The 14657-nt window shown below is 45.2% G+C and overlaps 1 protein-coding gene across 5 annotated transcripts in view; it reads left to right on the top strand.

Moving 5' to 3' along the window:
- RBKS (ribokinase) overlaps positions 1 to 14657 on the top strand; it is a 99003-nt gene that overhangs the window by 74918 nt on the left and 9428 nt on the right. For 2 of the 5 annotated variants that reach the window (XR_004257250.1, XM_032239494.1), the window contains one exon: positions 104 to 1863. The exons of 1 other annotated variant lie outside the window; for it this stretch is intronic. Coding sequence is in view for 3 of the 4 variants with exons in the window: in XM_032239494.1 (XP_032095385.1) it covers positions 104 to 169 (66 nt within the window). In the remaining variant the exon portion in view is untranslated. Of the gene's footprint in view, positions 1 to 103; positions 1864 to 4789; positions 5027 to 14657 lie in introns of those variants that run through there. 2 more of the 5 variants (XM_032239495.1, XM_032239498.1) reach the window with 2 other exon arrangements.

Here is a 14657-nt window from a genome sequence, read left to right as displayed (position 1 = left end):
GCACCAGCCAAGACATACACAGTTTGTTGTGAATCATCCACACCAGCTTTCAGTGCAGTTAGATTTTAGAACAATTGCTCAGTTCCTTCCTTCATTTTCACAGTGTAGACCTGGCTCAAGACCCAAGAGTGAAGCAGCAAGTGTGAAGAACCAGAAACATTATAAATAACCAAGAGAATCCTCTTATAACAGCAACTGCCTACTGATTTTGTGGCCTAACAGCTCAAGCAAAAACGAATATAAATACAGTATTGTGCAATGACTAGTTACTCAAAATTTTGTGCATCAGCAGAAGTGGAACCTGTGGTTGGTGCTAATATTATCAAATGCCTTTGCTGTTTAATAATCTGGTAGCTGTATATTATTTAGCATGCAATTTTCATGGAGAACAATGATTTAATTTCAAGTACGTCTCACTGAAATGAAAAAACAGCTGTTAGAAGATGAACATTTCACAGAAAATATTTTAGTGAATCTTTTGTAAGATACTAAGTCCTGTTGGATTAACTGTTTTCTGTCCAGAATAATAGAGTCACAAAGAAAACGGATTGCTGACCACAAAAGGCAAGGCCAGTCTTTAGAACTCGTGAATCACTAACAGACATTTTAGTTTTAATTGCCATTTATTCACCAATATATATATACAAAGCTTTCATTAATACTGCCTGAAGAATGGGCCCTTTTTAATTCCATTTTTAGCTCGCACTCAGGATTCCACTTCTCTTTCATTAATGTGGAATTCTTTAAATTATAGAATAAATTAATCCACTGCAGACATTTTGGGCAGAATGGGGTTTTCAGCAACTGTTCAGCCTCCACAGGCCCTTCTTCTCAGCAGCTCATCAGCCAGCAGAGCAGTGAGGGCCCCATCTGGGAGCGGCACCTTTCCCTGAACTTGAAGAAAGTCTAGAGCAGCCCACTGGGCTCCTGGTCTGAACCCACTCTCAGGGTGACAGTGTCCTTCACATGTTCCTCAGGCTGGCCAACCTCTGGCCAAGCAAGGGGTATGCCAGTGGGTAAGCTACATCACGATATGGCTGCTGGGCACAGCCAGTTTTCAGCCAAAGAACATGATGGTTGAGCTATGTTAATGTAGCCATATTGACTCAGGGACAATTTTTACATTATTATCAGAAAAACGTAAAATGTTCTTTTTTAAATTATCAAGAAATGTGAAAAAAACAAAGAACTTCATCTTATCTCCAGTTCCCATTCCTGGGGTGAAGTGGGTGATAGATAAAGATTAAAAATGGAAGAGTTTTCAGAGATGGCTGAAGATTGCCTATAGGGTGAGGCTCAGGCTTGGTCTGAGGGTGGAATGAGGTCTAGAAAAGGGAAAGGATCAGGCATGTCTGTTCCGTATATTATTTGGTAATACAAGAGTGTATATCTACATTTTCTACATGGTAATTTTGATGCAAATTTTATCTTAAAACAGCTTCATCAAAATGCCCCACTTCAGTCCTAGCCTGAGTAGCCAGCCCAGAGCCCATCACAAACTAACAAAGTTGAGAATGGACCCTGAGACACGGTCAGGCCCCAGATGGAGCCAGCCAGTGTCCTCTGTCAATATGAACGGATCGCTGACTTGGATTGGGAGCCATTTGTCACCAGTAGTAGGGCCAGATCTCTCCATGGCACCAAATGAGGTAGGTTGAGCACCACAACCAAGCACCTCAACCTGTGTGAAGGCCGAGATGGCCAAGACACACTGTCTCAGGCAGGGGATTTCTTTTGTCTTTGACTCAATTTTAGATGGAATCCAAGTAATGCAGTTATGATCATCTGTACTCATTCTTACAAATGGTTACTAAATACTTGCAGGGTACCAATAAAAGAAGAATATGGCAGTCCTGGGATGAAGGTTAATAGAGTTTTTCTTGTTCTGTAGTAGTTGAAATGTAATCAGTGTATTGAAAATCGAAAGATCAGTATCATTTGTAATATCACTTACAGTCGCTTTGGGCAGTGAAGTGCTGCCCTGAGCGTATCTTAGCCCCACCTTACTTTGATTTTGCATTCAACCCCTTATTGATCCTTCTCTGTTCTCACCTATCTTAATGAAAGAAGGCTTTAGCCTCATAAACCTCATTCCAGATAGAAATGCATAATTCAAGAGAAACACTGATGTCAAAGAAGAACGGGCATGCCAATTTGTGTCAGCATTTGCTGTAAATTAAAGAGGAGTACAAGGAGAGTTTAATGTAATGTAGAATTGGAATTAAAATAGAACCAATATTTAGGCAGTCCTCCACCTCTTTCTTCCCTGCTGTGACATGAAGGATTGACTTTCTCCCAGCTTAAGTACCTAAGGTAGTTCATTTTTTTTTCTTTTCTGCTGGGATCCCCCCATAAAACACTCCATACTTATTTCTGGCATCCAAAATTATATCTTTTCACTTTTTCCATTCCAATCACAACCAAAAGTCACGGTAGAAAGAGTTGGAGTTTCCCCCCTCATTTTCTACACCTTTGCAGCATAGAAAGGACCTCTGGTGGCCGGGCGCAGTGCCTCACTCCTGCAATCCCAGTACTTTGGGAGGCCGAGACAAAAGAATTGCTTGAGCCCAGGAGTTGCTGGAGACTAGCCTGGGCAACATAGACAGACCCTATCTCTACAAAAAAAAAAATAATAATAATAATAATAGCCAGGCATGGTGGCAAGTGCCTGTAGTCCCAGCTACTCAGGAGGCTGATTTGGGAGAATTGTTTGAGTCCAGGCAGGTCAAGGCTGCAGTGAGCCATGATTGCACCACTGCACTCCAGCCTGGGTGACAGAGCGAGACCCTGTCTCAAAAAAAGAAAAAAGGAAAAGAAAGACCTGCCATGCCAGTGTGATGAGCTCAGCTTTGTAGATAACTATTAATCCCCCTTTTTACAGTACTAATGTGGTTGTTACCTCCATGATTTCTTTTTTCCTAAGCTGGAGAATAAAAGGTTGATAGTGAACATCTCACAATGTAATTTTGTGCAAGATGTTCCCATACACTTGTGAGAATTCTTCAGCACACATCCAGGAGTGTTCTTCCTTTTAAAGTGGTCACATTGGGAAGCTTCACATTCAGACCACGTGCTGTTTTCAGAATCTTTTAGGAGCTCTTTTTATGAATTTCTGCCAGAGCTGATTTTGTTCTTTACAGTTGCCCATTGATTTTGGCCAATGGTGGAGTTCCCTAGCCTGACCCCTCACCTTAATCATTAGACTTGGCTTTAAACGATTCACTCTTTGCAGAAATAAAGTCCTTAGGATAATTGTTCTCAAAATATGACCCGAAAGCCAGCAGTATCAGAATCACCTGGGATGTCATTAGAAATACAAATCCTAGGCCCCCCTCAGATTTAATTGATTGGAAACTTTGGGGATGGAGCCCAGCAGTTGTGTTTTAACAAGCCCTCCAAGGCGATTGCAGTGCATGCTCAAGTTTAAGAACCACCAACTGAGATAAAATATACCTCCATTGAGGATATTCAAAGATATATTACAGATTTTGAAGGTACTGAAAGAGAAGTTTCAAAATATTTTTGAGCAAAGTTAGAATACATTTATGCCCTCCCCAGAGGACTACTTTAATGGGGTCTGGGCTTCAACCTAGGTGTTCCAGTTCTGTCACCTAGCCATTTGACCCTGAGCAAGTTCTTACACTTGGTTTCTCATCTGAAAAATCAAAGACCCACCCTACCTCCCTCACAGGATTGCAATGAAATTCAAATTTAATCACATCTGCAAACATGCCCTGTAAACCAGAAAGTGCTATGGAAAAGTGAAAGTCATGTCACTTTGCAGGCAGAATTCTGGTAGCCTGAGCATTATGTCAGGGAAATGAGTGGGGCAAAGGCTTATATTTATCATTTCCCTGGCCAGATACACTTTTTTGTCTATAAAATGGCCTTATGGATGTGTCTCAGATTCTGCCATTTCAGCCCCCCAATTCATCTGGTGTTAAGAGAGGAAAACCATTGCCTGCTTAGTAGCTACAAAAGGCTAGAAAAATATTAATATATCCATTTTCAGGTCGGGCCTGGTGACTCATGCTGTTAGTCCCAGCCCTTTGGGAGGCCAAGGCGGGCGAATCGCTTCAGCCCAGAAATTTGAGACCAGTCTGGGCAACATGGCGAAACCCTGACTCTACAAAAAAAGTACCAAAAAAATTAGCCACCTGCCTGTAGTCCCAGCTACTTGGGAGGCTGAGATAGGAGGATCGCTTGAGCCCAGGAGGTTGAGCCTACGGTGAGCTGAGATTGTGCCATTGCACTCCAGCCTGGGCAACAGAGTGAAACCCTGTCTCAAAAAAAAGAAAAATATATCCATTTTTTGGCAGGGCACGGTGGCTCACGCCTGTAATCCTAGCACTTTGCGAGGCTGATGTGGGCAGATTACTTGAGGTCAGGGGTTTGAGACTAGCCTGGCCTATATGGTGAAACCCCATCTCTATTAAAAATACAAAAATTAGCCACGCATGGTGGCACGCGCTTGTAATCCCAGCTACTTGGGAGGCTGAGGCAGGAGAATCACTTGAACCCAAAAGGCAGAGGTTGCAGTGAGCTGAGATCGTGCCACTGCACACCAGCCTGGGCAACAGAGTGAGACTCAGTCGCAAAAAAAAATAAATAAAAAGAAAAATATATCGCTTTTCAAACTTGCTGCTCCCTACAAGGACCCAGGAAAGCTCGGAAATGAGCCTTCGGGGCCAACTATGTTGTGTGGATACTGAAGCTCTCATGCCTGGAACATGGCACACACCAGCAGTGCAAGGGTCTGTCCTAAAACCATCACTTTATCCCTGTGCAGGGGTGTCTGGACCTTCAAAGAGGAAGCTCAGTGCTCATTGTCACACAATCACTGCAGAGACACTGAAAAGAAAAGCCCTCCAGAAAATCACATCTATGGAAACAAGATTTACAAACCAAAGCAGTTAATGCAAGTTTGTCCAACCCACAACCCAGGGGCTGCATGCAACCCAGAACAGCTTTGAATGCAGCCCAACAAAAATTTGTAAGCTTCCTTAAAACATTATGAGAATTTTTCTGGTTTTTTTTTTTAACCTCATCAGCTACTGTTAGTGTATTTTATGTGTGGCCCAAGAAAATTATTCCAGTGTGGCCCAGGGAAGCCAAAAGATTAGACACCCTTGAATGTACCTGTGTTCAAGAAGAATGTGGATGGATTTTTACCTTGGAGATTAGCCTTTACAAACAACTTCATCATAGGAATTCTTTTTTTTTTTTTTCTTTAAGACAAGATCTCACTCTGTCACCCAGGCTAGAATATACAGCTCACTGCAGCCTCAACTTTCTGGGCTCTAATAATCCTCCTACCTCAGCCTCCAGAGTACCTGGGACCACACACGTGCACCACCACGCCTGGCTAAGTTTCACATTTCTTTGTAGAGACAAGGTTTTGCCATCTTGCTCAGGCTGGTTTCAAACTCCTGAGCTCAAGCAATCTGCCTGCCTCGGCCTTCCAAAGTGCTGGGATGAGACCAGCACTGGTCTCAAGCCTGTAGGCTTGAGCCACTTTAACTAGTCAGGAATTCTTAAACAGCAAGCTCCTGGTATATTTATAATTTAATTTGAAAACTTTACAAACTCTTTAGTGAACACTTCTGGGCAGGAAGGAAGCTTAAACCTGTTGCCTCAGTGCTTACTGGGAATGAAGTTTCAGTAACACAGAAATTTGCCACCACCTGGCCAACACCAGCTTCATTCTTCACACAAAATGCCAGCTAAAATCAAGATTAGGTGTGAATATATTAATAATTGGTTAATTATGGTTATATTATTGGATAATTATGGAACAATAAGCTATTGGTTAACTATAGAATTAGAATATGAAGTGATTTTGCTCAAAAATGTGTCCCCACTTAAGGACTCTCTAGAGACAAAGTAGATAAGTGGTTCCTAGGTCCGGGGTGGTGGGGAGAAATGGGGAGTGGCTGTTAATGAGTATGAGGTTTCTTTCCGGGGATGAAAATTTCTAAAATTAGATTGTGGTGATGGTTGCTCAACTCTGTAACTACACTAAAGAACATTGAATTGTACACTTTAAATGGGTATATTATATGTATATTAATCGTATCTCAAAGCTGGTTTTTTTAATCCGGTAGCTAATGAATTATAGAGCCAAGAAAAAAAATTGTACCTACTCAAAAGATGGAAGCAAATGTAATATCAAAACTTTGCTGCATGCAGTTTCAGACTTGATTCAATAAAAGTGGTCATTTGAAATAGATTAAGCCAGAAAATACTTGGTGTTTTTTTTTTTTTTTTTTTTTTTTAGACAGAGTCTCGCTCCATCACCCAGGCTGGAGTGCAGTGGCACGATCTCAGCTTACTGCAACCTCCGCCTCCCAGATTCAAGTGATTCTCCTGCCTCAGCCTCCTGAGTAGCTGGGAGTACAAGTGCATGACACCACACCCCCACACCCAGCTAATTTTTGTACTTTTTTTGTGTGTGTGGAGACAGGATTTTGCCATGTCAGTCAGGCTGGTCTTGAACTTCTGACCTCAAGTGGTCTGCCCACCTTGGCTTCCCAAAGTGCTAGGGTTACAGGCATGAGTGGTCGCACCTGGCCCCTGCTCTGTCTTCTAATTGCAGAGTAATTAAAAAATGGATTATCTCAAACTAATAACTGAATTTTTTTTTGAGACAGAGTCTTGCTCTGTCACCCAAGATGGAGTGGCACAATCCAGCAGGGGCACGATCTTGTCTCACTGCAACTTCCACCTCCTGACTCAATCAATCCTCCCACCTCCACCTCGAAAGTAGGCAGGACTATAAGTGCATGCCACCACACCCAGCTAATTTTTTTATTTTTTGTAGAGACAGGGTCTCACCATGTTGCCCAGGCTGGTTTTAAACTCTTGGCCTCAACTAATCCTCCCACTTCAGCCTCCCAAAGTGCTGGGATTACAGGCATGAGCCACCATGCCCAGCTAATAATTGAAATTTAAATGTCAGAAATCAAGGTGGCTGGTAGTAGAAGGCAAAGTCACAGACATTTGCAGCATAATGGTTTGTCGTGATCCCTACAGATTGCTTTAGGAAAAAAATGAGCACTTACACAATAATGATTAGAAAACCGAACTCTTGGCCGGGCGTGGTGGCTCACGCCTGTAATCCCAGCACTTTGGGAGGCCAAAGCGGGCAGATCATGAGGTCAGGAGATTTGAGACTATCCTGGCTAACACGGCGAAACCCCATCTCTACTAAAAAAAATACAAAAAAATAGCCGGGCGTGGTGGCACATGCCTGTAGTCCCAGCTACTTGGGAGGCTGAGGCAGGAGAAGCACTTGAACCCAGGAGGCAGAGGTTGCAGTGAGCCGTGATCACGCCACTGCACTCTAGCCTGGGCAACAGAATGAGACTCTTATCTAAAAAGAAAAAAGAAAAAAAGAGAAAACTGAACTCTCACAGGCCTTCATGATGCTCATAAACTGACCTGGTTAGGGAAGGCTGGAAGGTTGAGGCTGAGGAGGGGATGTGATCTCATCCTTATGACAGAAATATGCACTGATAAGAGAGGTTAGAAAAATTCAGATTTTGGCTGGGTACAGTGACTTGTGCTTGTAATCCCAGTACTTTGGGAGGCCAAGGCAGGAGGATCACTTGAGGCTCGGAGTTTGAGACCAGCCTGGGCAACAAAGAGAGACCCTGTCTCTATAAAAATATATTCTAAAGAGAAAAGAAAGAAAAAGAAAAATTCAGATTTGAGCTGTGGAACTGGGCTCTTGTGTAAGTGGCATTGTGCCCAATGGTGTGTTCACAAACAGACCACTCAGTCCTGTCTGCATAGGGGAGAACCTTTGCACTTTCCCACTTTGGGAAAGATAGGCCATGCCATGCTGGTTCTCATCTTCTTGTTAAAATCCTCACCCCAGGGGCTGAGCTTCCCCAGGACTCACTGGTAGCCACGGAGACTGTAGATGGAGGTAAACGGGAGAGGAACCGGCTGACAGAGTTAGCATGCATCGAACTTAGAGTTGCTGCCTAGGGCTTCTTAACTCACTATAGGACCCTGACTGGGCCACTGGTAGTTCTTTGGGACAAGAGGCCCTGCTTCATTGTTTCTTAGACTTTGTTTTTTATCATCACCCCACGACAAGGAAACTTATGAGACTTTTTTCCCTAATCACCCTTCCTCTTCCCCCCCATGAAATTTTAAGACCACAGTTATACCACGTACACACACACGCACACACACACACACACATTCCTTGACCTACAATGGGATTACATTCTGATAAACCAACTGTAAATTGAAAATATCATTAATCAAAAATTCATTTAATACAACTAACCTACTGCTATAGTTGGGACATTGTCTCCATTAAATCTCATGTTGAATTGTAATCCCCAGTGTCGGAGGTGGGGCCTGGTGGGAGGTGACTGGATCATGGGGGTGGATTTCTCATGAATGGTTTAGCACGGTCCCCTTGCCGCTGTCCTCGCAACCGTGAGTTCTCTTGAGATCTGGTTGTTTAAAAGTGTGGCGACAGGCACAGTGGTTCATGCCTGTAATCCCAGCACTTTGGGAGGCCAAGGCAAGTGGATCACCTGAGTGTAGCAGTTCAAGACCAGTATGGGCAACCTAGCAAGACTGTCTCTAAAAAAAAATACAAAAATTAGCTGGGTAAGATGGCACATACCTGTAGTCCCAGCTACTCGGGAAACTAAGGCAGGAGGCTGGCTTGTGCTCAGGAGGTTGAGGCTGCAATGAGCCGTGGGTGACAGAGTGAGGCCCTGTGTCAAAACCAAAAGTGTGTGGCATCTTCCGCATCACTCTCTCTTGCTGCCATTCTCCCCATGTACCATGCCTGCTCCTGCTTTGCCCTCCACCATCAGTGAAAGCTCCCTGAGGCCTCCTCAGAAACCAAGCAGATGCCGGTGCCATGCTTGTATAGCTGCAGAACATGAGCCAGTTAAACCTCTTTTCTTTATAAATTAGCCAGCAGGTATTTCTATATAGCAATGCAAGAACTGCTTAACACACCTACCAAACATTGTATTACAATTTGTACTGAATGTGTATCACTTTCACACTGTCATAAACTTGAAAACTTATAACTCGAACTGTCATAAGTTAGATTTGGCACCATCTGTGTGTGTGTGTGCGTGTGTGTATACTGTGGCCCTTTGGAGAGCATTTATGTAATGTCTAAGATTTTTTTTCCACGCATCCCCACCAAGAATGGATTTTGACTCCTTTTAGGGAGATATAGCCCCAGTTGGGAATGCATGCCCTGGATGAAATGAAGGCTATAGGCAGAGCCCTTCTGTTCACTCTGTGAGTGGTGAGGTTGGTCACATGGAGTAGGTGGATCAGGTGACCCCATATCCATCATTAATCAGGATAGGCCCTGACCTCAGGTTCTAGCACTGCATTGCTAGAGGAACATCCTCCAAAATCACATTGTTCCTGCATCATCTGTTCAGCCTGCCTGCCCTGTCCTCCAGCCTCTGCTACATCTCGTCTCCATGGGTGGCAGCCCTCTGCCCAGTGGCCGGCTAGCTGTGGTAGACAGTGGAATGCCCCATCAACTTGGCATTGCTGAGGATGTGCAGGCCGTCCCTGCTGGCAGTAACCTTGTTCCCATCCTATCCTGCGGCCTTACCTGCCCCAGCTCTAGGCCTCTGCCCAGAAGCCTCTCTCAGTATTCCCCTCTACACCTCCTCCCCAAATGAAAGCATGAAATTTACCAGGCTTCCCTAGTGTTGCACTGACAACAGCACCTTTATACTTTTGACTGTACATTGCTTTCATCTCCTCCTTACAACCTCTCTGAAGGTCTCATAATGCATCTCCACCTTCCCCAGAGGAGAATGGATTTCAGAGACTCCAGCACACAGTGGTGACCATGGCTGGAACTCTCTAGAGCCTGGCATCCCTCATAAACAAGGGCCAGAGGACACTGGCCTTCACCTCTTCCTGGCTCCAAGTGCATTCCTGGCCACCCTTATCCTTCTACTCTGTGCTGGAAACAACGACAGTCACAGCATAAACCCCTTGCCTCACAATCCTATGGATTGTGCCCTAGGATGGCGACCTTCTTTGTTTCTCAGAAGCCTTGTCTGTCCTCCTCTGACCTAGGTTATAGGCTTTTACTGCCAAAAACTTGAGCAACCTAAGGGGCCACCAAGATAATACCATCTTTGTCTGCCTCACCTTTGTTGAACACCTGCTCTGTGCCAAGCACTGTGCTAAGCCTTTTCACATACATTACCTAATTCTGTCTTCACAATAGCCCTATGAGGTAAGTTCCCATTGTACAGATAAATAAACCCACAGAAGAGCTGAGTAACTTGCCAGAGGTCACACAGCTAGTAAGTGGTGAAATCAGGACTTAAACCCAGGTCTGTCTGACTCCAAACCATTTACTGCATTGTCCCAGTTTAAAGAAAAAAAAAAAAAACACTTTATCCAGTTGTGTGAATAGAAATAAAAAGGACACAAGAGCTTCATTACCAGTGAAAAGGCAATGAATTTACCATTCTTAAAAGATGACAGAGCCAGCCAGGAGTGGTGGCCTGTGCCTGTAGTCTCAGCTACTGAGGAGGCTGAAATGGGAAGATTGCTTGGGACCAGGAGGTTGAGGCTGCAGTGAGCCGTGATCACGCCACTGTACCCCAACCTGGGTAACAGAGCAAGAGCCTGTCTCAAAAAAACAAACAAAAAAGATGACACAGCTACAAAAATGGACAGAGGCAGGACTTAAAACCAGGTTGATTTGACACCTGTGTCTCCTGCCTGTCAGTGATTAACCCTTGGAGGACAAAGAATGACTTATACATTTCCAGGCCCAGTCAGCTGGATACTCACACCTCAGCCTCCTGCAGAGAGGAACAAGGCAAAAACCCCATTTTTAGAACTTGGAAGTAAGCGCAGAGCAAGCTTGGCCTCCAGGCTAGCCTAAGTGTGAGCCATCTCAGCAGCTGGCACAGCCTCCTTGAAACACTCTCCCTTGAAGAAATTCTGACCTAAACCCAGTGTAGCCAGCAAGGCTGACCCTGTCAGTGGAATCTGGTGGCCCCAGTATGGTGGTGGGAGGTAGCAGGGACCCTGGTGGTTTACATTTGCCCTCTCTCCCTTTTCTGAACCCCTGGTAATATTCTTTTTTAAGAAATAATGCATTGACTTATAATTTAGTCATGTTTCATCCCATTTGCTTTTCCCTGGCTTCTAAAACCACAAGCATGGCTGAGGAATTATGTCCACAGTGTAGGCTCTGAATAGCTTTGTGTGGGGAGAGGTTTTGAAAAGAGAAGAAAGTGGCATCACTTGTGAGATGGAATGCATGAAGACATTGAGGAGGAATGCAAGGGCTGTAACTGTTAGGGTCCCTCGGCAGTTTGGGTAGTGACTCATTCAGCGTGGGTACGGATTCCTAACAAGTGAAGCTCGGTGATGACGTCATTCTTGTGAGATTGTCTGGGATCTGTTAGAGCTGCCTGACAAGTTCTTACCTTGGGGATTTTCATCACTTGGGGGTTTTTCCCAGCTACACTTCTTGCCCATCATTTCCTCCAACTTGTCCCCTTTTCTATCAACTGGAATTTGGCAAACTAGGACTTTCACGAGTCTGTTCCATTGTCATCCTCCTACAGGGCGTTCCTGGGACAGTGTGTGCTCCTTACCTCATTGCTCAGTACCCATCCTCCTGACAGTTCTCGGTTCAGTCACTGCCTCCCTCAGCTACAGTCCAGGCCTTGCAATAGGTCTCAGGACATGGAGGTGATGAAGACCGTCATCCTACCCTCAAGGGGAGGGCAGGGGGCAGCCAGGAGGACCTGACTGAAACAGGTAGTTTCAGGGACAGCATGGTGCTTTGAACATAGTGCCAGGCAATAAATACGTGATGACCAAGTTAATACCCAAGCTGAGTCTTCAAAAATGAGTATAGAAGTTAGTCTAGGGAAAAGTCCAAGCCGAGTTGTCTCCATGTACTGAGACCCATAAGTGAGTAGGAAGAAGTAAGTTCCCTAAGTGAATAGGAGGAAGTAAGAGATGAAACTGGAAAAGTGGTTTAGGGAACCTCGTGTGCCATGTTCAGAAGCTGACGGCATGGAGGCCACATGGACAGATTTGCAATAGTGTAGAGGATGGGTTGGGAGGGTCCAGACTGGAGGCAGGGAGACGGGCTAGGAAGTTAATGTGGCCCTCTGAGGTGCTGTGAACATGAGCGGGGCAGTGGGGGTACGAGTGGAGGTGAGAGGGCAGATTTGAGAAATATTTAGGATTTAAACTCAGCCACTGGTGATTGATTAAGTATATGGGAAGGAGATACCCAGGAGACCCCCAGGTTTTCAGTGTGGAGGTGCCACAAGCTGAAGACATAATAAGAGGCCCATGTTAAGGTAGAGTTTTGGGTTCATTCCAGCCATGTTGAGTTAGAGTTGCCTGCAAGAGACATGAGCCAGGTTGAGCAGGCTCATCGGTAGTTAGATACACAAATCCAAAGACAGAGGAGAGTCTGAGCTAAAGATATTGATTTAGGACCCATTATATTCATAGCAGCTGAAACTCTATAGCTACATACACCCCAGCTTCCTTTCCTGATCCATGTCTGTCTATCTAGGACTTTGGCATCTCCACAACCATTTTTCTCTCTGCCCCGGTGCTATCATGATGTGAGATGGCTTCAGTGCTGCAAGGATGAACCGTTATCAAGTCTCATAGATCCTAGATGCCCTCAACCCCGGTGGCACTTCACCTCCACTCCGCTGCAGGCTCCCCCTCCCATGACAACCTCCAGAACATTGCTAGTACCTCCTTGGAGTCACTTCAGTTCTGCGGTAGAAACCTTACATCCTCTCTGAGCAGCCTCTGGCTTTTGCCTCTTCCGTGCTGTTCTCTTTCCTTAGTTCCCTGCACTTTCTCTTTGCCTACTGACCCCCTCCAGACCTCTCTTCTTTCCTTATCCAGGTCAGACTCTCTGGTTGTTCATCTGAAATATTCTTTCACGAAACCTTTGATTCCTTTGTACCCCTGCTCCTCCCCGACACCTGCCCAGGACCACACTAGTTCATGTTCTCTGCTCCAGCCCCAAGCACACAGAGGAAAATGGGCCCCTTATGCAGTGGAGCTTCAGTAGAGCTTCACAGCCTTCCCTCCATCCCTGTCATTCTTCATCACTGCAGAAAACATCAGCCTTCCCATGGGGAAATGGGAAAATGTGGGCAGTCTCTTTCCCCCAGAATAGCTTCTCCATCTGCTGTGCTGCTGGATTCCTGCACAGATGACCTTGGTACAAATCTCAACTGCCATTTACCACCTTTCCTTTACACTGGGCAAATGATTCAACCTTCTTGAATCCCAGTTTCCTCAGCATAAAATAAGGATGGCCCAGGGTTGCTGCTGACCTCTGTGACACTCTGTGTAAATTATTATAGAAGAAGGTGCCCCTCTGGATAGGCTCACAGCATGGTCAGCTGGCCATGGCCCACAGCCCACTCTCAGCCCTCAGCTAGGCACCCTTGCGCAATGCCACGTTGCCTAACCGTACACCACAGCGCCTGATAAGCCTACCTCCCCCGGGTTCTAATGAAAATGAAGGCCATCACATGCAAAACACTCAGCAGAGAGCCTGACTCCAAGCAGAGCCTCAAAACAAAAGCCACCAGAGACCAGTGGACTCAGCTTTACACGTAGGCATGCTCTGCTGGGTACGTCACGCATTTATGCCAGCTCCACAGCGTTTATTAGAGAACAGAGCCTTGAGAAGCAGGGACATGAGTCGGGTACTTTCAGTAAAGGAGCAGACCCAGGGCCAGAGTCAAGGGGCCAAGCAGACAAGGGACAAGGGAAGGGAAAGGGGAGTGGGGCAACTGTGGACAGACAGGATTGTCTGAAATGGAGGGGAAGGGAAATGAGAAAACAGCCACCCCATGGCAACATTGCCTCAGTCCCTAGCAGCAGAGGCTGCCTACCCAGACTCACACCCAGCTGCTCATGAGTGTCATCTCTCACCAGCACTGCCAAGTCCTCAACCCTCCATGCCCCGCCAACCCTCCTACCCCCGCTAGAAGGCTCAGGTATTCCATGGGGCGTGTTTTGCTGTCCTTTCACTTCCCTGATTCTCCAGCTTCCTCCATGGGCACCACCAGAACTCAGAACCCAGGAATGCCAAACCCCTCAGGAAGGCAGAGGTTTCAGATGCCACACCCATTCCATAAGAGCAGCTCTTCCTTAAGAGGAAATCACTGTGAGAAGGCAAACGGTAGTAGCCACATGGGTATTATATTGAAGGAAGATGAATTATGCCATCACCTCTTTTGTCACAAAAATAATTTTCGGTAAAAGGTTAAAACCATCATGTTGTATCAATGAGAACTATTTCATTATTCCAAGAATGATTGATTGGAAAGTAATTGACTTACAGGAAAATCACAGTGATACAATACAGCTTCTACTTTTAAGCACTTTCCATTTAAAAAAATCATACCAGTGTATAAAAATAGTTATACTGAAGATGTGAATCAACAGCCAAGTAATTTATTGGCACTTGAAAGCTTTGTGGTATAAATAGATTCAACAATGAGAATATCAAGTAACTCTGGGCCATGGCAACCTAACCCTCATTTTCACTAACACAAAAGAAAGTCACATGTAGTTCAGCAAGGGCCATCTGGTCACCTTAGAAGAGATCATGGGAAGAGAAG

This window comes from Sapajus apella, unplaced genomic scaffold, assembly GCF_009761245.1.
Source record: "Sapajus apella isolate SASKATOON/1434 unplaced genomic scaffold, GSC_monkey_1.0 scaffold44, whole genome shotgun sequence".
In the NCBI taxonomy this organism is placed as follows: domain Eukaryota; kingdom Metazoa; phylum Chordata; class Mammalia; order Primates; family Cebidae; genus Sapajus; species Sapajus apella.
The sequence above is the reverse complement of the archived record's forward strand: the minus strand, read 5'-3'. Positions and strand labels throughout refer to the sequence as shown.